Source organism: Leptopilina boulardi, unplaced genomic scaffold, assembly GCF_019393585.1.
Source record: "Leptopilina boulardi isolate dan_hultmark-lab unplaced genomic scaffold, ZJU_Lbou_2.1 LbouV2_202, whole genome shotgun sequence".
Lineage (NCBI taxonomy): Eukaryota > Metazoa > Arthropoda > Insecta > Hymenoptera > Figitidae > Leptopilina > Leptopilina boulardi.
The window spans coordinates 933,892-956,526 of record NW_026137755.1 but is presented as its reverse complement, the minus strand read 5'-3'; the positions used below and the strand labels follow the sequence as shown (position 1 = coordinate 956,526).

At 26.8% G+C, this 22,635-nt stretch overlaps 6 protein-coding genes across 6 annotated transcripts; 2 read left to right on the top strand and 4 right to left on the bottom strand.

Moving 5' to 3' along the window:
- Positions 1 to 3,537: 3,537 nt before the first annotated feature.
- LOC127278450 (GATA zinc finger domain-containing protein 14-like) lies at positions 3,538 to 5,498 on the bottom strand (the record flags this gene model as incomplete). The annotated part of the gene is made up of 1 exon (XM_051300183.1): positions 3,538 to 5,498. A coding segment is annotated over one exon (1,569 nt), but the record flags the coding sequence as incomplete, so codon positions are not given.
- On the bottom strand, positions 5,487 to 8,896 carry LOC127278422 (ring canal kelch homolog). Its single transcript, XM_051300153.1, has 10 exons — positions 8,655 to 8,896; positions 8,402 to 8,538; positions 7,624 to 7,770; positions 7,142 to 7,546; positions 6,826 to 7,079; positions 6,518 to 6,745; positions 6,284 to 6,456; positions 6,077 to 6,217; positions 5,753 to 6,008; positions 5,487 to 5,692 (listed from the first exon to the last, which is right to left on the bottom strand). Exons 2-10 carry the CDS (start codon positions 8,461 to 8,463, stop codon positions 5,502 to 5,504), a joined length of 1,857 nt encoding a protein of 618 aa, XP_051156110.1. The 5' UTR covers positions 8,464 to 8,538; positions 8,655 to 8,896; the 3' UTR covers positions 5,487 to 5,501.
- A 306-nt stretch (positions 8,897 to 9,202) lies between these two features.
- Positions 9,203 to 11,422, top strand: LOC127278425 (26S proteasome regulatory subunit 6B). Its single transcript, XM_051300156.1, has 6 exons — positions 9,203 to 9,359; positions 9,757 to 9,846; positions 9,922 to 10,255; positions 10,341 to 10,544; positions 10,625 to 10,889; positions 10,995 to 11,422. Exons 1-6 carry the CDS (start codon positions 9,327 to 9,329, stop codon positions 11,311 to 11,313), a joined length of 1,245 nt encoding a protein of 414 aa, XP_051156113.1. The 5' UTR covers positions 9,203 to 9,326; the 3' UTR covers positions 11,314 to 11,422.
- Positions 11,423 to 11,548: 126 nt separating this feature from the next.
- LOC127278429 (SPRY domain-containing SOCS box protein 3-like) lies at positions 11,549 to 13,269 on the top strand. The gene is made up of 5 exons (XM_051300159.1): positions 11,549 to 11,838; positions 11,931 to 12,121; positions 12,203 to 12,425; positions 12,512 to 12,739; positions 12,814 to 13,269. Exons 1-5 carry the CDS (start codon positions 11,730 to 11,732, stop codon positions 12,963 to 12,965), a joined length of 903 nt encoding a protein of 300 aa, XP_051156116.1. The 5' UTR covers positions 11,549 to 11,729; the 3' UTR covers positions 12,966 to 13,269.
- Positions 13,183 to 14,781, bottom strand: LOC127278426 (N-glycosylase/DNA lyase). The gene is made up of 3 exons (XM_051300157.1): positions 14,466 to 14,781; positions 14,006 to 14,314; positions 13,183 to 13,899 (listed from the first exon to the last, which is right to left on the bottom strand). The coding sequence occupies exons 1-3, from the start codon at positions 14,540 to 14,542 to the stop codon at positions 13,296 to 13,298; spliced, it is 990 nt and encodes a 329-aa protein (XP_051156114.1). The 5' UTR covers positions 14,543 to 14,781; the 3' UTR covers positions 13,183 to 13,295.
- Positions 14,782 to 15,402: 621 nt separating this feature from the next.
- On the bottom strand, positions 15,403 to 21,754 carry LOC127278428 (uncharacterized). The gene is made up of 5 exons (XM_051300158.1): positions 21,616 to 21,754; positions 20,006 to 20,233; positions 17,536 to 17,838; positions 17,139 to 17,408; positions 15,403 to 16,620 (listed from the first exon to the last, which is right to left on the bottom strand). The coding sequence occupies exons 2-5, from the start codon at positions 20,206 to 20,208 to the stop codon at positions 16,425 to 16,427; spliced, it is 972 nt and encodes a 323-aa protein (XP_051156115.1). The 5' UTR covers positions 20,209 to 20,233; positions 21,616 to 21,754; the 3' UTR covers positions 15,403 to 16,424.
- Positions 21,755 to 22,635: the final 881 nt, after the last annotated feature.

Here is a 22,635-nt window from a genome sequence, read left to right as displayed (position 1 = left end):
TTTTTCATAAGTTTGAGACAGTTACATTTTAATCTGTCACTTTTTCATATATGTGACTTGAAATAATACACCAAAAGTCATTAATAATGAATTTCTTCCTTTATCTCGTTTCATATATATAATGACAGATTTGATTAGCATCGCGACTAGTTTTAATAAGTACAAAGTTTGATTTATTTGACAATGGAGCCCAGTAGCATGACGTGAATGCGGCATTATACCATATAGACATTGAAAAAAATATCTATATATAATTATGAAATAAATATTTATTAGTATTTAAATAATTTATCCAGTAAATTAGTTTTAATATGCATTTTTGGCTATTATAATAATTAATGGAAATTAAATTAATATAAAATAATTGTAAAATCATAATTTTTACTATCAAAAAAAGATATACAAATAATTTTTAATTATAAAAATTATTGATTTTTTAAATTATTAAATATATTTATCACAGAAAATTATAAGGTATTAAAATAAGCTGCAACGCTTATTATTTTAATCCAATTTTGCTTATTTTAATACCAAAATGGATTAAAATAAGCAAAATTGGATTAAAATAATAAGCGTTGCAGCTTATTTTAATGCCTTTTAATTTTCTATGATTTCATAACAGCCAAGATTATATTTGAACCAAATAAATTTTTTTTCAATATTACATAATCAATAATTGAAATAGATTGAAAAGTATAATATTTCAATATACCATCATCATTTTCCGTTTAAGATTTTCAAAATTATCATCGTCAAAGGATCAGCAATTAATTTTATTACACAAGCCTTGTCTATTGTTAAAACAATATGCAGTGCATATATACCTATATATAAAAACTGTTAGAGAAAAAAGTAAAATAAATTTTAACAAGCCTGTAAACTTTAGAAGTGTTATAAAAATAAAAAAATGTTACTTGGAGGTCAAATAAGTACAAGTAATCGTATATATGTGGAGGAAAAAAAAATGAACTCGTTTCATATAACCACGCCCAGAACCATGAACAATGTTAAGTTGTTTATTTATACACTCAAGGAGCAAATGATCCTAATATGATAAGAATATTTCCGGTGATTTATTAGATCCGGTATTTACCGATCAGAAATCGAAATTATATCGATAAAACATTGCCCTTTTTGTATATTTTTATTTTCTCATAAGAATATAAAAAATTGTTCTAAAAATTCTTAATATATCGCTTTCTTAACAAAAATTGATTTTATTTTCATTCTCTTTATAAGAAACAGGCGGGGCCTTACCTATATTAAAATATCATTTTAAGATATCATAGGCTGAAAAATATAATACGTTTGAGAAAAAATGAATTTTATTCCTTACAGTAATATTTATAAATCATCAAACATTTATAAATTTATAGTGCAAATATATAATTGAAAGAACAGATATGTTATATGTTTAAATTTGAAATTGAAATTTATTTTTTTATTTATTATAGTACGTTCAGATTATTTATTATTTATAATCTCAATAAAATTGTACATTTAAAGCATGTAGATTAATTATTGAGTACAATTAAATTATATAATATTATATTGTAATTCGTATTTCATATATAAATCGTAATTTTTATTTCAAGATTCTTTTATTTAATAATCATGCCCTTATGTATAAAATTCTAAATAATAAATTGAAAATATTTTGTACTTTTATGTTTTTTTTTTCTTATGTAGCGCAAATTAAAATAATCTTATAAATAATTAAAACTATATTAACTAAAATTCGTTTTACAGTGAAGGTGAACTGTCCTTTAAAATATAAATATTAATATAATATTACTGTTAATTTTTAAAACATTATTTTATATCTATTTACGTATTTTGTAAAAGTCAACAGATTTTAACAGATATAAGAATATGAATAAAAATTTTATTACAGAAATAATGGAATAAATTTTCAAATCTTTTTTTTTTAATAATTTTGTTCTACTAAAAAGTTTTAAACTTTAATTCATAAATTTTATGATTATAAATAATTTTTTTTTTTTTCTAATGTAGAAAATTATTTCGAATATTTTTTTTTTAACAATTTCGAAAATTGTTTTTAATTTACTTTTGCCATTATAATTTAGAGTCAGATCTCCATGAAAATTTATTTAAATCTAATATCATTTATTTTATACTAAATAACAAAATTATTTTTTCATAGAGTAACGAAAATCAATCATTAATTGTAACGTTTATTTTTATGAGAACTAACATTCTCGGGAAGAATTGTTTTTTATTAATTTTAGACACGAATCACTATTTTCTAACCGATTCTATCACTATTATATTATAACAATGAGATTCTAAATTCTATTTTTCTAGGAGGTATATAACGTTTAAAGATAATTAATTACAGTAGCTTTGAATAGTTCTCAATGGCTTAAACTACAAAAAATAAATTTTGTTTAATTCCGAATTTTTGTAATTGTTAGAAATCTTCCAATTTGTGTCGAAAATAAAATAAATTAATGTGAGAGTTAAAAAATATAGTCAAAATAAATAAAATGTAATTAGAATTAATAAAATAGTAAAAGTAATATTGAATAATAAAAAACAAATTTTAATTTATCGAGAACTATTCAAAGTTAATAATATCAGTCGAATATACTTATGAAAACTTGAATTCGTTTTTTACTTAATTAAAATATTGAGCACATAAATGGAAAAAGTTTAAAAATATATATAATAAAATATTGAATAAAACTATTTAAAAATGTGTTTTTAACTCTTAATTAAATAAAATAAAAATTGCAATAAATTTTCATAAATAAATAATTTTACCCTAAAAAAAAATTATAAAAAATTGTATCTATGTTGTCAATATATTATTTTTCTAAAATTTTTTTTACAGAATATCCTAATAAAGAATTAAAAAGAAAAAAAACTAAAATATCATTTGAGAGTTAAAAACACAATGATCAAAATCACATACGGATAGAAAACAAATTTGTATAGACAACACAAATTTTAATTTTCTGGAAGGTACATAATATAATTTACTGGCTGCTTTTTTTTGCATTGTCTGCTCTTTAGTAATTTTTCTATTTATTTTGAGAAAACTAGAGAGAGAAATTTAATTTTTATCTGTACTATATACAAAATTGATCGACGAATAATAAAAGCTAAAAAAAAAAAATAATTAAAAGAAACGTGCGCGGAAAAAGATAATATTTTTATTTCATTAAATTATTCTAATTATTTCAAATTTTTTTTTTTCGAAATAAAAAAAATTTCTTTGGTACTCTATGAGACAATATTTATTTTTTTTTTATACAAAATAATTAATATTTTGATATTAAAAATAATGTATAATTTCTTATATATTTATATGAATAATTTGTCTCTTATTTAGATTTCAAACATTAATTTCATAAATAATGAAAATTATTAAAATTGAAATTTAGAGTCAATGGCACATTTCAAAGAGTATTTAAATTTTTTTTGCATTGTTTTCATTGTAATAATTAATTTTGATAAAAATTATTATCGACTAGTTGTTAAAAATCATGTGTAAGACAAATAACGCCATCCAAATAATATTAGTAATGTTATTTATTTATTTTGTTATGAAATAACTTTTTCATAGTATCCATAGTTTACTAAATCCAAAATTTTAAGTATCAATTTTAAAAAATTGTTCATCAATTGCCTGAAATTTGATGGCATATATTTACAATTTTTTTCTGTTGAAAAAGTACTGTGTTGGCAATATTTGTCTAAGACATAATCTTAATTGGACAATATCACTCTTAAAATTTGGGAAATAAAAAAGAAAAATGTTTTTCTTTCTCTTAAGGAGGTTCAGAATCAAACTATTCATTTTAAAAGAATTACTGTTTCAAATTATAAATATGAGTAATTTTTGTTTTCTTTTCCCATAAAAAAAAAAATCATGAATTATATGACTGCTCGCTGAAAACTTACATTTAAGGATCCTCACTATCACTATCTTGTTGTTCAGGTGGTTCTTCAATTTTGGGATTTGCTTCCGAATTTCTCTCGGCATTATTTCTATCAACATTTTGTGTTACCCAGGAAGGTAACCATTTATTAACGAACCACCAATGTAACGAAAGTCTTCCTGCATGTTGACATTCACTTCTTTCGCAACGACCTAAAAATTGACAAACCCCAGTGTTTAAATTGCCTTGATTCCTGATACAAGAATCATCACAGGTGTGATGTCGATTCACAGTATTATTCACAGGATAAATGGAAGTAGAAGACGTTGAGGGAACATTTGAATTGGCAGTACTTCTTCCAATAGATGGATCTAAATCGTTTGACGCTGAATTTCCAGCAATTGGATTTGAATTCGAGCTGGAGGTTGAATTTGATGTTGACGAAGTGTCAGCAGTCATTAAGCTATTTAATCCTGAACCGTAAGATCTGTCGATTCTACCAACGTAAATTGTTGGATTGCCATAAATTGGATTATTCACTGATTGATCGTAACGTCCAATGTAAATGGCAGAATTTAATGAAAAACAACGAGGACAATTTCCAGGATCTCTGCATTGACATTCACGACGAAGTGATTCAGCGAGACGATTAGAATTTATCGGGAATCTTGAGTAAGCAAATTCACCACGACAAAATGAACACTTACAACTACGAGCAACTTGATAAATATAATTTCTTGAGTTGCCAAACGCTGTTGTTGCATTTCCTGAATCTTGATATCGCCATCGATCTTGAATATTGAAACACTGATGACACAAATGTCTGCACACTTGACACGAACAATTACGACTACCTTGATAAATATATCTTCTATATGAGGCATAGGCAATATTCTCCGTTGAAAAACAATTTCGACCAAGTCTTCCAATTTGATATGGACAAAATTGATTTCTTATATTTCTCATTGATTCGAGATATAAATTTCTAGGTTGATCGTAATGACCAAAATTTCTAGCGTCAAATTCATTAAGGACATTGTGTCCTGGCAGGTTATTGGCTATATAAAAATTATTTCTATTCTGCAATCCCGAACGATAAGTGGAACGATTATCAATCCTTTCGTATGTATGATTATCAACGGCATTTTGTACACTCACGATATTTTCATTTCGAATTAATTCAACGTCCTCAATTTCATCTTCGTCATTGTCAAGTCTTTCGTAAATATTCTCCTCTGGCTCTTGTTGTTGCCTATATCTTTGATGGCGAATCAAATCAACGGGATTTTGATAATTTGGATTAAGATTCGGATGATTTTGTCGATTTTGGAATGTTCGATTTCCACGACCCACGTTCTGATAAGCTTCATTTCTCTCCTGATTACGATTTTGATTCATCACAACAACTGCCAATTCTCCATTTTCATATCTATGACAGAGGCATCGGGGACCCTCGCAATCATGACTCGCAGCTCTAACATTCTGATCCGGATTATGGACACTAACACCGCTGGGCCCGGCTTCCCTTTGTGGTTCAGATGCTTCAGCATCTTGTTCATTATTTTGATCTGATGAATGCCCAGCGGTCTGCTGACCTCACATACTCGATGTCGAGGTCAATGATTTATCAATTATCGCAACTCCCGCGTAACTACGGCCAATACTCATGCAAGTTGGCAATGTTGTCCAAGTGTCTGTTCTCGGCGAATAAACTTCCACTGAATCTAAATTCGATGATCCATCATCACCTCCGACAACATAGAGCAATCCATTCAGTGCAACAACACCTAAAAAATCAAATTTCAATCAAACTTTAGAGAAATTGTTTAAAATATAACATAATTTACCTGCATTACGTCGACAGAGTGCCATATCACTAACAGGAGTCCATTGATTACTCTCTGGATTAAAAGCCTCGACACTTTTTCTAACCAAAGGACCATCGTGACCACCGACTGCATATAAAATCCCATCGAGAACTCCTACTCCAGCACCACTTCTTCTCGCCGACATTGATGGAACAGGTTTCCATTGATCCTTCTCTGGATTATAACACTCAACACTAGATAAACATTGACGTGATGCACCATCATAACCTCCAACCTTCAAAAATAAAATAAGATTTACAAAACGAAAATATTTTCCCTCCTTTTTTTGTAAATAACACTTACAGCGTACAAAAGACCTTTAACAACACCAACACCAACGCTACTTCTTCGCGTTGACATTGGAGCAATCATTCTCCACTCGTGTGTTCTCGGATCATAAACCTCAGCTGAATTTAATCCTGTTGATCCATCAAAGCCTCCAACCTGATAAATTTTACACGGTTATTAACTATATTTGAAAAGAAAATTACATTTATCAAATATACTCACTGCGTAAATACAATTTCCAAGGACTGCAACGCCTAACGTTGATCGTCTTGCTTCCATTCCAGGGCATGCTTGCCACTTATCAGCAGATGCATCGTAAACATCCACTGTACGCACTCGTAAAGATCCATTAAAACCACCAACAGCGTATACTCGATCGCCAAGTACAGATAATCCTGTCAATAAAAAAAAATATATACTTTCTGATTTTATTTTATTTTTTTTTCAATTTCTTACCAGCTCTACATCTTCGAGTAGGAAGCTCAGAAACTTGATACCATCTTTCTTTTTTGAAATCATAACACTCGACGCTTCGAATTGCTTTTGGTGCTTGACCACCGACAACCAATAAAACTTTCGGTAAACCTCGCGGTTGTCTAGGTTTTGTTCTCGGCGTTTTAAAAAGTGATTTTTGTTCTCCTTTCAATAGATGATATTTCAGGGCTTCTATTAGAAAATCTTTACCTGTAGGAAAAAAAAACGTCGCAAATAATAATTTAAAAATAATTATTAATAATAATTTTAAAAAATAAAAAAATTCTTACACTGTGAATTAGTTTTTAAAAGTGGTTCCTCTTCGACACGTTGTACCAAATATTCCTGTGACAAAAGTGGCAATCTCACATGTTCCATTAATTCCGCCAGTACATGCTGTCGTTTCTCAAGATCATGATGAACCCAAGAAATAACACATTCAAATACTTTTTCCTCCGATGTAACAGTCAAACGATCACTACAAATCAATTTTCCAACTTGTAGTGGTGTCAATGTTAAAAATTCCTCCCCCTCCACAACTTCCCTGTGAAGAAAATAGAATTCATTGACTGTCGCACAAAATTGAAAAACAAAAAATTTACTTACGAAAAATTTTGTTCAATATAACTGTCGGCATGTGTAAGTAATTCTAAACAACCATGAAGATCGGCAAATGCTCTTATTCCTAAACAATTTGATGGATGAAGTTGTGCTTGTAAAAAATCACAACACGCATCTCGAACATCCGTTAATTGAAGTAAATTTGCTGCTGGCAATAGAACTTGAACATTATCTTCTGTGACATAAACTTCAGCTGAATAAACATATTCAACAAGTAATTCTAATGCCGAATGATCAACTCCTTGAAGTTTTATTTTATCTTGATCTCGTTCCTCAAAACTTGTGAACATTGCATAAAAATAAGGGCTACAAGCAGCTAAAATCATTTTATGTGCTGGTACTTCAATCCCACCGTCTGCTATGAGTATTACATCGCAAAGTAAATTTTGCCTGTAATAATAAATTTTAATAAATTTACAAAAAAAAACATGGTAAATAAAATTTTTTTTTTTAAATTTTAATCTTACTTGCGCATGGCATTCATAACTTCAAAGGCTCGATCCGTATGATGATGATTTCTATACGGTGGTTTGTCCTTGCCATTTTCACGTGGCACATGCTTTTGCGAACTTTCGTCTAGAGAATTTTGACTCGCATAGCGCAATAGTAGACAGCTAAAAAGAATTTTGTTTTTTTAATAATAATTGAAGTATTAAATACGATAGAATGTTAAAAAAAAATTTTTTTCATATAAAAATTATAAACTTAAGAAAATTTAGAATATTTAAGACGTAACGTATTCCATTACCAATGAAGGCTATCCTAACAAGGTTATTATGTACATATATATACAAAATGACATAAGCATGCTTGTCTCACCTTGCTTTTAAATTTTTATAAGCTAGCGATTAACAATTTTACAGAATTTTAAAGTGTTTTTGATATTCTTTTTCTTTCAATATCTATTATAAATACACTATTTTTAAAAAATCTTATTATATATTCAAATAATACTTGGAAAAATTTATATGTTCAGATTTCTTGTGAAATATTAAAAAAAAACACTAATAAAATTGAATCATCATGACAAGCTTGAAATGCAAAGAAAAATATAATTAATACAAAATGCAAATGTAATTTTTTTTCATCAAATTTTTATAAGACTCTTAGGATATACATTTAAATGTCTTAAAGATTATAAAAGAACAATAACAAAAAAATGTGTAATACAATTAAATCTGCAACAAAAGAGAAACATTAATTAATTATTATATTTTAATAAAAATGCTGAAAAATTTTCATTACCTGCCCTTATTTTCTCCTCCATCTCCAATGGGATTCACTAAATTTTGATTTGCAGGATTCATTGTTTTCAAATAAATTTGAGTATATAAACAAATGGGAGAAAGAGATTTATTTTATTGTTGTAAATAAAAAATATTCTGAAAAATTAATTTCTACATTGCACTTAGAAAATGGAGAAAAATGTATGAAAAATAGTCATGTTATTTATAATATGAAAAATGCACTGTTGTACACAAGAAATATAAATACAAACAAGCATTGAATAAAGTGGAGGCGTCTCTTGATTATAGAGATAGAAAATAATCAGTAAAGTAAAGATGTATTGATTGATTTCGTGAATTCACAAGAAATATAAATCACTATTCAAACAGATGAAATTATAAAAAATAAATAAATAAATTTAAAACTGTGATTTTGTTGCCAATATTTTTCTTTTTTTCTTTTCACGATACATGATGAGATTTTACTGATTTTTTTTGTCTGCAACAAGGATTGTCAAGTGGCGTCGTGTAACGGACATTTTTGACACTTTAAACAGCTGATTAAATAGTATATCGATTACCATTGGCTGGTAATGTACCTTCAAGCCAATCAGAACCTGTCAGAACCAATAGAAAAGTTCGCACATATTTGCGACTATCTTCATTCCCTTGTTTTGATTTAAAAAAAAGAATTGTTTAATTAATAATAAATTGTAAATAATAACAATTGCAAACAAAAACTTTTACCTCTTTTCGAACAATAAATACAAAAATTTGATAATTCTTTCTATTTTTTTAAAATACCCGCCTCTTGTCAGCAATGACCTATTTTAACCTGAGCGACGCTGTCAGTCTGTCACAAAAGGAATATTCTTGCTCAAAAAGTTCGAGTCATTCGTAAACCTCAATTTTTTAGAGTAACAATAAAATAGTGATAATTATTAATGGAAGAAATAGGAATTATTTTACCAGATAAGGTAAATTTAATGTTATAAATATTATTAAAGTGTATTTAAACTTATATACTCTATTTTAAGTTTTCTTATGATTTTATCAATTAATAAAATTTCTGCAATTTTATAAATAATATCCAATTTGTAATAAATAAATACTAACAGGCAATTGATTTTTCATCTTTAAACAATAATATTATTGATAAATATCAATTTTTTTGAATATATAATCTTTGTTGGATTTTCTTTCAATGGGTTGTTACTTAACCTCAAAAACAAAGGATTCTAATTTATTCTTGTTTTTATTTTTTTTCAAATTTGCATTAAGAGTTGTAAATTAAGTTTTTTTTCGCAATTAATGAACTTAGTGATTAATGTTGAAAATTTGGAATTTTATAATTTAGTATATTTAATTTTATAGGACATGTGTGAAATTGATTCCAAACCGGCCATTGGACATTATGCTGCTTTGGAGGAGTTGGACATTGAAGATCTTTACACGAAATATAAGGTATTAAATAAATAAATAAATATTTAAAATTGAAGATGTTTAAAACAAATTTTGTTCTATTGTTTGTTTAAATAGAAACTACAGCGAATGTTAGAGTTTCTGGAAGTACAGGAAGAATATATAAAAGATGAACAACGAAATTTGAAAAAAGAGTATTTACACGCTCAGGAAGAAGTAAAACGAATACAAAGTGTTCCATTAGTTATTGGACAATTTTTAGAAGCAGTTGATCAAAATACTGGTATCGTTGGTTCAACAACTGGTTCGAATTATTATGTTCGCATTTTGTCAACAATTGATAGGGAATTGTTAAAACCATCTGCTAGTGTTGCTCTTCATAAACACAGTAATGCATTAGTAGACGTTCTTCCACCTGAGGCAGACTCCAGTATATCAATGCTTCAAGCTGGCAAGTGTTATTTTTGTTTATTTAAAAATTTATTCCATTTTCTTGTAAATTGATTGGATATTAATTTAATGATTTTATGTTATAGATGAAAAGCCTGACATTCAATACAGTGATATTGGAGGAATGGATATGCAAAAGCAGGAAATTCGAGAAGCTGTGGAATTGCCACTTACACATTTTGAATTGTATAAGCAAATTGGTATTGATCCCCCTAGGGGTGTATTGATGTATGGACCACCAGGATGTGGTAAAACGATGCTCGCTAAAGCTGTTGCCAGACATACAACAGGTTTGGTTTTTTTTTTCATTAATATAAATATCGATTTATTATAATTATTTCTCCAAATAATGTAATTTTTTGTCAAATAGCTGCATTTATTCGCGTTGTGGGATCGGAATTTGTGCAAAAATATTTGGGAGAAGGACCTAGAATGGTTAGAGATGTTTTTCGTTTAGCTAAAGAAAATTCACCGGCTATTATTTTTGTTGATGAAATTGATGCAATTGCAACTAAACGTTTTGATGCCCAAACTGGAGCAGATCGGGAGGTTCAACGTATTCTTCTTGAATTATTAAATCAAATGGATGGTTTTGATCAAACTACTAATGTCAAAGTTATTATGGCTACCAACAGGTACACTTTTTTAAAAATTAATATTCTGTTATTTATTAATTTAACTAAAAAAAAAATGCATTATTTTCTAAGAGAATGATTTTTTATATTTTCAAATTTTTAAAGGGCCGATACATTGGATCCAGCGCTATTGCGTCCTGGGAGATTGGATCGAAAAATTGAATTTCCATTACCTGATCGACGACAAAAGCGTTTGATATTTTCAACGATAACAACAAAAATGAATTTAAGCGAGGAAGTTGATTTGGAGGATTATGTTGCGCGACCAGATAGAATTTCCGGTGCTGATATTAATGCAATTTGTCAAGAGGCTGGTATGCATGCGGTGCGAGAAAATCGTTACATTGTTTTGGCTAAAGACTTTGAAAAGGGTTACAAGAATAATATCAAAAAAGACGAGTCTGAACATGAATTCTATAAATAAGCGTATAGTGTTAGAAAAATAAAAAATCTATCCGCTTTTTTTCCTGACTCACAATATTTTAAGCTATTGTAATTGATTTATATATTAAATACAAATTTGATTCACAAAATATTGTAGAAATTATTTTTCACTTTTATTTTCTTTAAATATTCTATATTACCTGTTTTTTAATTTTATTCATCAAAACTAGTTTGACATGTCTGGTGGTAAATTCTGGAAGCTTCGAGCATTTACTAACCTAACCTTATATATAAAAATAACATCAACAGCTGATTAAATGTTTTGTCAGTTTATTTTTTATTATTAAATGGATAACTTATTTGTAAAGTTATATGTTTGATGACTGAATAATATATATTTATTGTGCATCGTATTATGGTGATAACCTAGGAAGAATATATATACATATACAACAAATGAAACGTATTCAAAGTGAAATTATGGAATTGGCTAATAATTCAACTTCAAAATTAGAAAAAAAGTGTGAATGTTCTTCACTTGATTGTTATTGTGATGTATTTATTAGTAAGTATTGTTTTTAAAAAATATATCATAGTTATTTGCAGAATATTTTTTGAGGTTATGCTCATTATATTTATTATTCTCATTTTTTTTAGGACATGAGTGGACATGGGACTCTTCATTAGCATCGACAAAAGTGAAATTGTTTAATGAAAATTTAGCAGTGAAATTTAATCCAGGTTATAGTAATGGAACAACTGCAATTCGTGGAACGGAATGCATGTTGAAAGGAAGACATCATTATTGGGAAATAAAAATTCTCACTCCTGTTTATGGAACAGATATTGTAAGAATCCATTAAAATAAAATGTTCTTTAACATTCTGTTTTAATTTAGAGTCTAACAATTAGAATATTTTTTTATCTAGATGATAGGAGTGGGAACACTTAAAACTGACACAATAATCGATGCTTATTGTTCACTTTTGGGTCGTGATTGCGAATCTTGGGGTCTTTCGTACAGAGGATATACACAACATGGAGGAGTTAAGATGAATTATTGTCGTGGATTCGTAAAAAATAATGTCGTTGGAATTCATTTAGATACTTGGAAAGGTACTCTTCAATTTTTCGTGGATCGAAAACCATTAGGTATGATTATTTTGATAATAAATCATAAAATTAAATAATCTAAAATTCTTCAATAGAAATAAAATGAATTTTTTCTTTTTATACAGGAGTTGCTTTTACTGGCCTCAGAGGTAGACAACTATATCCAATGGCTTGTTCAACAGCTGCAGAAAGTAATATGCGAATAATTTATAATTCATCAGAGCCAGCGTCTCTACAAATGAATTGTTTGGAAATTCTTAGACCAATTCATCGTGCATATCTTAGTGCAGCATTTCCAGGGATGAGATACATTTTTAAAAGTGTATTTGCCGATATTCTTCAAAAGCCTTACGGTAAGTAAACACAACTTTTCATATACAAAATACTTGACTTAAATTTGAAAATTATTATATGAACAATTTTACAGATGATGATGATAATGATGATGAATTTTTCAAAAAAATTACGTATCTCGACAAACTTGATCATCCATTTGCGTTGGAACATGAGGAACAAAAACGTGTTCGTTTAGACAATTATCAACCATCGGCACTACAACTTGATTCTCTAAATATATGAACTTTCTTCTGCTCAAGAATCATTTCCAATTAAAAAAAAAATTCCATTCTATTTCATTCAATTTATAATTAGTGATTATGATTTAATACCTCCTATAAAAATAGTGCAATGATTTGTACATTATTTTATCTCATATATTACCCTAGTAATACTCATTTAGAAAAAAATGTTTAAATCTGTCAAAAAATGATTGTGATTTTAAACCTTTCGTATAATATTTGTAAGTTATGAAAATATTTATTTATTCAAAAAAATGTTAATTTATAAATTGTTCTACGTAATAAAAAAAATTTTTTAAATCTGACTTATTCATGTTACCTTATCATTATTTCATTTTTCCTTTTGTTTCTTTGTTTTCACTGAGTCACTGACGTTTTTCCGCTTTGTTGTTTGCTTTTTTTCTGACAGTGACACTGATGATTGATTGTTAATTTTTGCACAAAAAACAATTGCCTGAGCCCATCCAGCGAGAGGACCCCATAATTCACGTAAATGTTCGCTTACTTCTTGATGAATTTTAGGCGTGACGCTGTTTTGCTTTTTTAAATGAGGCATATAATTAGCCATAGCAACTTGATAAATGTGTGTGTCAACTGGAATTGCCTCTAAATGTCCTAAAGACATAAGGCAAATGCAATCTGCAACCTTTGGACCAACTCCAGATAGAGTTATGAGATTTTCCTTTGCCAATTTATATGTTGAACTATTTTTATGAAAATTTATCAACCATTTTCGTCCGCCTAATTCTAATAATTTTTTTGCTGTATTTGCAATATAGGCAGCACGATATCCAAATCCCTCTTTTCTTAATATTGATTCCACATTGTCTGCTGCAAGTGAATTAATTTTTGGAAAATCGTAATATTCTTTATCATCGAGATCGCAAATTTTTTCCCCAAAGAAACGACTCAATTTCTCAACCATACTGGAAATTCTAAACAATATTTTCTATTTTAAAATCATTTAAATTCGTTAGCTATAATAATTTAATAATTGTAGAATAATATAAATAAATAATGTTTAAATAAATTTAAACTTACCGAACTATATTATTATTTGAACTACATATGAAAGAGAAAAGATTCTCAACTACATCTTGATTTAAAATTCTTACTCCATCAACTTTTTCAAGGGCTTTTTTAAAATGTTTATCGTCAGCAGACCATTTTTCTAAATTCGTCTTTAGTGAAACTTCAAAGCGAAAATAGTCTGACAATAGTTTTTCGCAATTTATATTTTTTGAAGGTCCATGTATTGTATAATGAAGATTATTGTCATCTTGACTTAAAGTCCAAACTTGTCCCGCAAAAACACCTCTGTAAGTTTTTTCATTTTCTAAACTGATCCATCTAAAAGAAAAAAAATTTTCAAAATTAAATATAACACATGCGCATTATTAACTTCACGCATGCGTATTACTTTTGTTGTAGATTTTTAGGTTATGTTGATTCAATTATAATTAAAAAATTGTTAAATTTCTTCAAAAAGAAAATAACTCACCGAAAACTTTGTCCACCGTTTAATGTAATTCCAAGGTCTAATTCTTCTTTTAAACATTTTATTTGTCCTGTCTTCATTTTTGTTTTATTTGATAAAATTTGTTTACAATAAAGTTGTTGAATTTTTGAAAATTTTCTGCTTTTTACAATACTTTTTAAACATTCTTTTATATAAAACGTAATGATAAGATATTTAAAATCACTATATAATAAAATAAACAGATTAATTAGTTATTTTTGCTTTTTAAATGAACAATACAAACTTTCAGGGTTTTGTTTTGATACATTTGTGAGTCAGGGACGTAGCATTTTGTAGGTGTCTTATTGATTTTCCCGCCAAAATTGATGGGTAACGAAATTTAAAAAAATGTATTTTATACATTTTTGAAATAATGAATAATTTTAAGAAAATAAAGTTAAAAAACAAAGAATTATTAGGAACAATAAAACTAATAAAAAATCAATATTTTTATTATTTATTCGTTTGCTTAGGCAAGTGTCACCATAAAATATTATCTTACATATTTACAAATAAAAATGACTAAATTATATATATCTTCAATATGGATTTATAAATGTGCAATTTATATAATTTATTCTGAATTTTTTTTTTGTAATTTAAAAAAAAACACCTATTGTTTTTTTGGGAATTGATAATATTTTTCTTACTAGTATGTAAGACAATAACTTAATTTAAAAAATCGAATTATAATATATTTCTTTTTTTTAATATTAGTTTATAACTCATCTATTTCTATTGAATTAATTTTCTAACGTTATCAAAAATCAGTATATAAATTTTATTAGTAATTTTAATGTAATTTATAAATTTTGTAATTATCGTTTGTCTATATATTAATAATTTTATTATAATTTATTTATTTAATACTTTTACTTTGATAATTGTAATAAAAATTGATATGTTGCTATTAGTTCTTATAAAAAATTTTAATACAATATGTATTAAACTTTTTTGATTAGTTTAATATTTTTAAAAGTTTTCATACGTATCTGCAAATTTTTATTCCCTTCAAATTTGCATATAAAAAAATTTTTCAAAAAATGCGATTAACGTTTTTTGTTTAATTTACTTTAAAAAGTGAAAATCTTTGTGTTCATATATAAATTAAAATTAATTATCGGGAACATATTACATAAAATTTATCAAAATCACAAACACGGTAAGTGACAGCAAATAAAACTGCATATCGAAATGCAGAAGTTTGTAAATATTATTAGAATTTTAAGAAGAGATATTTTTTATCAATTGCGGTCATACGATCATTTTTTGTTACCGCATTTCTTTAAAAAAAAAAAAAAACTCATTTATATTAATTTTTAATATCACAATTTAAAAAACCGGGAAACAAATTTGGAAAAATATTAATGAAAGGTAAATCAACAAAATTGTATATAAATAAGAAACAATTCGATAAAAATATAAACAATAAAACTTTATTAAATATAGAAAATTAATATCTATTATCACATGGTTATATAAATTATATACAATATATAATTATATTTAGATGTAATTATAATTATAATATTACTGTCAATAACAAATTGTTAATCACAATCATAATGTTATTATTAATCACGACAAATAGAAATATTATAATTATAATTTCTCTAATTATAATAAATCTAAGTAAATAATAAGATAGAAAATTCTATAATACTAACATTAAAAAAAAAATCTAAAATAATAAAAATCGCATTTTTTGAAAGATAAGAATGATTAATTTTTGCAAAATAAATATCTTTAAAATATAAAATTCAATGTAAGTACTATTGATTGCAATTCGATTTTTTTGTGTTATAAATAAACATTTTGAATCTAGGAATAGAAACAATTATTTCTTCACTTGGAAACATATCACATCCCTGAGAACTACTATTGACACATTTTTTTTTTGTTTTTGAAGATTTTTGTTTTTCATAAAAATTTAACTAATTGCTAATAGTAAAGATTTTTTTTTAAAACTGCTTTATATTTTTCATACTCTAGACATTTGCTTTTCGTTGCCCATTTTTTGCATATCTTTTTCTTCCTTTTTTTCAAAATAAAACACTTTAATCGAATGACATTGAAGAAGATTTTTCCTACCATATTTGCTGATGAGGACTGGGCCATTTTCAGGCACGTTCGAAACCTAAAAATATGATAGTTTTTTATATATAGAGGTAAGAAAAAAAATTTTTCGCGAATGAATCTTAAAATAGCTAAACCGTTAACGTATATAGTCATTTTAAGATTTCAAAGAAGAGGAAGAAGAAGAAGAAGTAATATTTGAATCTGTTGAAAGTAGATTTTGAAATGTGTTCACCAGATGCGAAGAAAAGATTAAAGGTGCATTTGTTTTCATATACGATCTTTGACGTTATGATCTTATGTAATATCATTTGCTTATTATCGTTTTATATGAGCTTTATAATCACTCTCTCATTATAGAGAAAGCACATAATTTTATAATTAGCTAGCACATAAGCAAAGATACTAAACTTTTTTTTCAAGTAATAACCGATTCATTTGAGAGTTAATTCAAATTTCATTTAAAATAAATTAATTTTTATTTATAGTTAATTCAATTTGTGATTTTAATTAAAAATATTTTATTACTTTTCAATGTCTGATTTTAAGGAAATGAAATAAAAAAAAAATTTTTTTTACCGTTCATCGCATGCGCAATGCATCATTGTTGAAACGCCCCAATTGTAGAGACCATAACGTGATTCAAAAGCAGGAATCCAAAAAGGACAAGAGGTATCATGTTTTCGGCAACAGGAATCAGCTGTCCCAAAACCACCTAAACTTGTATACTTCGTTGCCGAGTAACCTTTGCCACACCATTTTGTACCAGGAATTAAAAAAAGATCTCTTCTTGATCGATTGTGATTTTCTTCCGATTTCCGGAATCTTTCCAAACGAGTCTGTTGATTCCTGCGTTAAAATATTATTATTATATAATTTTAGATTAGATAAGTTATATGAAAATCGAGAGATTCGTCAAAAAAAATTGTTATTCAAATTATTTTACAGTATAATATATAGAGAATATTGATGGTACCATTGTCGTTGTTGGTGAATAATTTGATTTCTGTTCCGAGATTTTATGTCCCGACATTGCTTATACAAATTTTCAACATTCCAAAGCCAGGGAAACTTTGTTATTATTGATAAACTATTGTTTTCTTGTTTATACAATGAAATTGATGATTTTAAATTTCCAGAAGACAAAATTTCCTCGGTACACTGTTTGGGAAATTTATTTTCATAATTGCAATCTGTTAAAATTCCATTTTCCAATAAAAGCAAAAGTTTACGATTATTCTTCTTTAGGCAAATTTCTCGCAAAGTAACTTCAGCATCTCTGAAAAAAAATTAATATAACCCTTTAAAAAGAACCACAAAAGGATGAAGCGAAAAAAGGTACTTTTTAAAAGTGCAAATATATAGTATAGAGGAGAATAAGACTACTTTCGCGTAGATATCCTCGTGAGAACATTGACAGATGAAATACCGTGATGCTTGGACCCTAATCCTTGCTTACTTAACTTTTCGCTTTCCGGGGGGAGAAAGGGGGGGGCTTACTTAAAACCTTGTTCGCTTTTGCGGTCATTACCGACAGTCTGAGGCTTTTCGCGAGCGTTTTTCTTTTCATTCCTTTGGCACAAATCCCATCTTGTTTTTGCGCCTCTCTCTCTCATAGACAAAATCAAATACTCTTTTTCCTCTTTTGCCTCCTCGTAATCTGCACGATCTCTAAATACCACATTGGACCTTCCATTAGAGGGAGAGGGGTACAGTCCGGATCGCGATAGTGGAAAGGGGTGCCCATAAAGTATAACTTAGATTAAGAGACTACTGCTATCGTCATACACCCGCGCACTCACGTATAGTATTTAACGAACCCATTGCAATTGCAAATTAGGGATATTAGAGGATTAATTCGAGTCTAATTTTTCACTTCAATCTATTTTCTTTTACAATCATTTTATAGAAAATTAAGAAATATATAAATTTTCTTTCTAAATAAATATTATATTTTTTAAATTCCAAGATAAGATTGTGTTTAGTTTATATTTATTTATTTCTAATAACTTTTAAAGCGCTAAAAAAAAATTGTTAAGAAAGGTTATATCCTTTTGTTTGTTTACGATGAACGTTATGAAGTTTGCGTCAAACAGCTGCCGATTCTCGAAATATCGGTTATCGATTGAACTCGATCCATTACAGCATACTTCATTGGTTACTTTTTGCGCGTTTAGTTTGCAACAGAAGAAATGAATTAACATAGTTTTTCTTACAAAAAAATAGTAATTTATGTGTAAAAATATAATTATTTATATTAATTAATCATTTTTAATCTGTTTTCAACTGATTTCAAACAATATTTTTGTCTATATCGACTTACTGTTGATCTAGCCGTGTGAGTATAACTTCTTTGTTTATTTACTCTAATCACTCTAATATATTTTATAGTTTATATATTTTATTTATATAAATATATATTTATATTTAAGAATGAATTTTTTTTTAAAGATTAATGAATTAATTATTTGTCCAATAAATCGATAACGGGAGTAAATGTAATACTTCAAATGTAGTTGTATTTTGTGGTTATGTTTAATTTTAAATTTGCACGCATAACATTTTAACAATTTTATTGATCATTTTCTAATTAATAAAACAATTTTTATAAAATATATATCATTCTTAACGAATAGTTTATAAATGTTAGATTTTTAGAAGTTTATTAATCTTTGGATTTTTTTTTTTTTAAATTCTTAATTGTGATCATATATATTATCGGAAGACTCAAATAAATTTTTATAATTTCGGCTCGTTACAAAGTGTCCAAATGATAAAATTTACATATCAGAGAATTTGTACCACAATATATATATATATCGTTCTTTTCTGGTTCACATATTACGTTAATTGTGCGCGATTTCCGAAGAAATGGTTTAATCTTTGTGATTACAAATTTATTCATTATTCAATATAATATAGCAGATTGCTAATTATAATTACTTAATAACAAAATTCTTTTTGGGAAATTTCAACATAATTTTTCAATTCTTTTATTTTTCCGTTTGTATATACTTGAAACTAAGAAGTAGCGGATAGCTTCAGCTTCATGAATAAGGGTATATTTTTTTACAATTTCTTTATAATTTACAGGTTAATAAAAATGTATAACATGTCACTTATGCAGGAAAACGTCAAAAAGGATTAAAAGAAACAGGTTTCTCGTATCATCAAAGAAGAGACAAAATCATAAAATCTCTTATTTATTGTGAATAAAATTGGCGCATCGTTAACAGAGAAAACTTTCCTTAAAAGAAGACTAATTTTACGGATTTCCTTATTGATGACGTGTACGGTAAGTTAATAGAAAAAATAATTAAAATATATAATTTTGAATTAGTAAATTTAATTAATTGAAAGTTTAATTTACTTTTATAAATATATACATGTTTATAGAAGTAAATTTGACTAAGTAGCAAAAAAAAAAAAAAAAACATTCAACTCACCCCCTGTGAAATGTGGTTTCTTTTACACTAAATTCCTGGCTTTCAATGAAGATTTCGTTTTCTTCATTAGAGGATGTTTCATTTAAAATAACATTCCCTTGATAAAAGCTGCCCATTGAATGGTTTGCAAGACGATAAAAGTCTTTGGTTTGCAAACTAGCTCCGGCAAGCTGCAGAAACAACAACCCCAATGTTAGCAACATTGGGCACCGGTTTCTCGAGAATTTTCTATTTTATCAAAAACATCAAAATTATTGTGTGTGTGTTTAATTTTTTTAATTTATTTAATTAAAATTTGAAAATATTTTTAAAAGATTATTTTCAAATTAAAAATTTTTTTTAATTAATATTTATTATTTTATCAAATTAAATGTCCTTTAAAAGATGTATAGATAGAATATTATATTTCCGCATCAGTTTATTAATAATTTTCTTTGATTTTGAAAAATCTGATAAATTTTATTTAACTGAATCATCAGACAGTCTGGTGAAGAATCACGCCACCCGCGTAATTCTCTTATCGCATAAATAACATTATATTTCAGAATTCAAATATTATGAGTATAAACAATAGGAGGGAATATTTTTATATAATTAATAAACATACATATAAGAGAGGAAAGTCTATAACTACTCTCATTTTCATTTTTTTGCTATAACAAATGTAAATTTTAGAAAAATTTATTTTTGAGTGAGCAAAAATTTTGTGGAACATTTATATATATATATTATATTAGTTGAATATGGTTCAATTTCTTAGACGATATAAGGTGTGTCCTATAATGAAATTGACAACCGTTTCTTGACACATTCATCCGTGAAGAAATTTTATTGTTGTTTTATGCTAATGATACGTATATTATTACGTTCTGATTAGATTTTTCTTTTTAAATTTATTAGTTTATACTCGTCTGTATATTTTATTTACTGTATAGCTGTAATTTTCTTGAGGAGTTAATTTTCAAATAAATCCAAAATAATTAATTTTTTTTTTTTTAAATTAAGAATCCTCTAAAAGTAACGGTGAAATTGAAAGAACATTCTCAAGCAGAAACATTTTTTTTAAATAATAATGAATCGGAATATTTTTTTAAATCAAAGAGAATTATTTTAGAATTTTATTTTAATAATAATAATGAAAATTATAATTCGTTTACGTTACAAAGGTTTTTGCATCAATTTGTTCGCTTCATATAAACTTATAAACAAATGTTTATTAAAAAGAATAAAATAAAGACAAGATTATTTTGTTTGTTATTTTCTAGGTTATTCAAATAATTTTTTTTAAGACACATTAAACTTTAGAGTAAAAAAAATTAAAAATTTTTTTTAAAAAAATATTTTACAACTGCTGATTAAATTTTGCTGACAACATCTAGCACATTAAGCACCATTTGCACATATTTTAAAAATATCACTTATTTTTAACATCACAAAGCACATTTATATTTTTGTCATTAATAACATTTGCGCTCGTTAAATTTAAAATTAGTTTTATAATATAAAAATTAATATAATAATTTTTTTTCACTATTTCAATAATAATTATAAACTAACAAATATTCAGAATTTATTTTTTTAATTAATAAATTAAATTAATTTTAACGAACCTATTTTATGTAATACTTTTGGAGTCAATAATAAATTTTTAATTTAATTATTATTTGAATTTCACGTGGAAAAAATTAACTTTTGTTTTTTTTTTGTATAGCAAAAAAAAGATGAACCTCTCGGGGGCCAAGCGGCCGCAGAACTGGCGCGCGACTATCGCGAGTCACCCTTAAATACTTGCTACGATTCTGGTTTATCCATTCGTTTAAGCTATATATCCCCCGCTTTCTCTTTTCTTCCCTAAATTTATCCCCTGGATATCATTCTCGATCTACGATGAACGAAAATGAATGACCCATAGTTTGCCAAATCCAATCCAGTATAATAATCACTCTCCGATCATGGATCCATGCACTTTTGTATAATATTATCAATATCAACCCCCGCAAAGATAATACAAATTTTTTTTTTTTTGCTATAATAAAAGGAAAAAAAGTCCGATGATAAAGTCATGTTCAAATTGATTCATTTTTATGGTTTTTTTATATGAATTTTCCGCGTTATAACAAAAAAGAGGGGGGAAAAAACATATATATGAAATCAATGGAGAGTGGTGTGATAAGAAATTTTATACGACTCAATTTTACAACGGTCACAATAATTACTGGACCTTTTTTTGCTTACAGTATTTTTATATATTTTTTTTTTTCCTCTTGCATGTAAACATTTTCATTTTTCCTGCAATATTATTATTATTTACTATGCATAATATAAAAATAAGGAAATTAATTATAAATTTTGCTGGAAGATATTATATATTTGTAATTGGAGAAGGAAAATGGAACAAAGAAAAAAAAATAGGTTCATATGGAAGCCAATTTGAGGCTAAATTGTTCAATTTGATTTCCGTAAGTTCGCGCACGAATCCCTCGTAAAGTGTGAAGGGACAGTCAAGATTAAATTATGGGTGTCAGAATGAGCAAGAAAATCCACTAACTTCGATTTTCTGTTCATTGTGTTCATGCTCATATGGTTTTGACTCTTGAATGAGGAATTCATTTCTTTTAAGAGTTCACAGG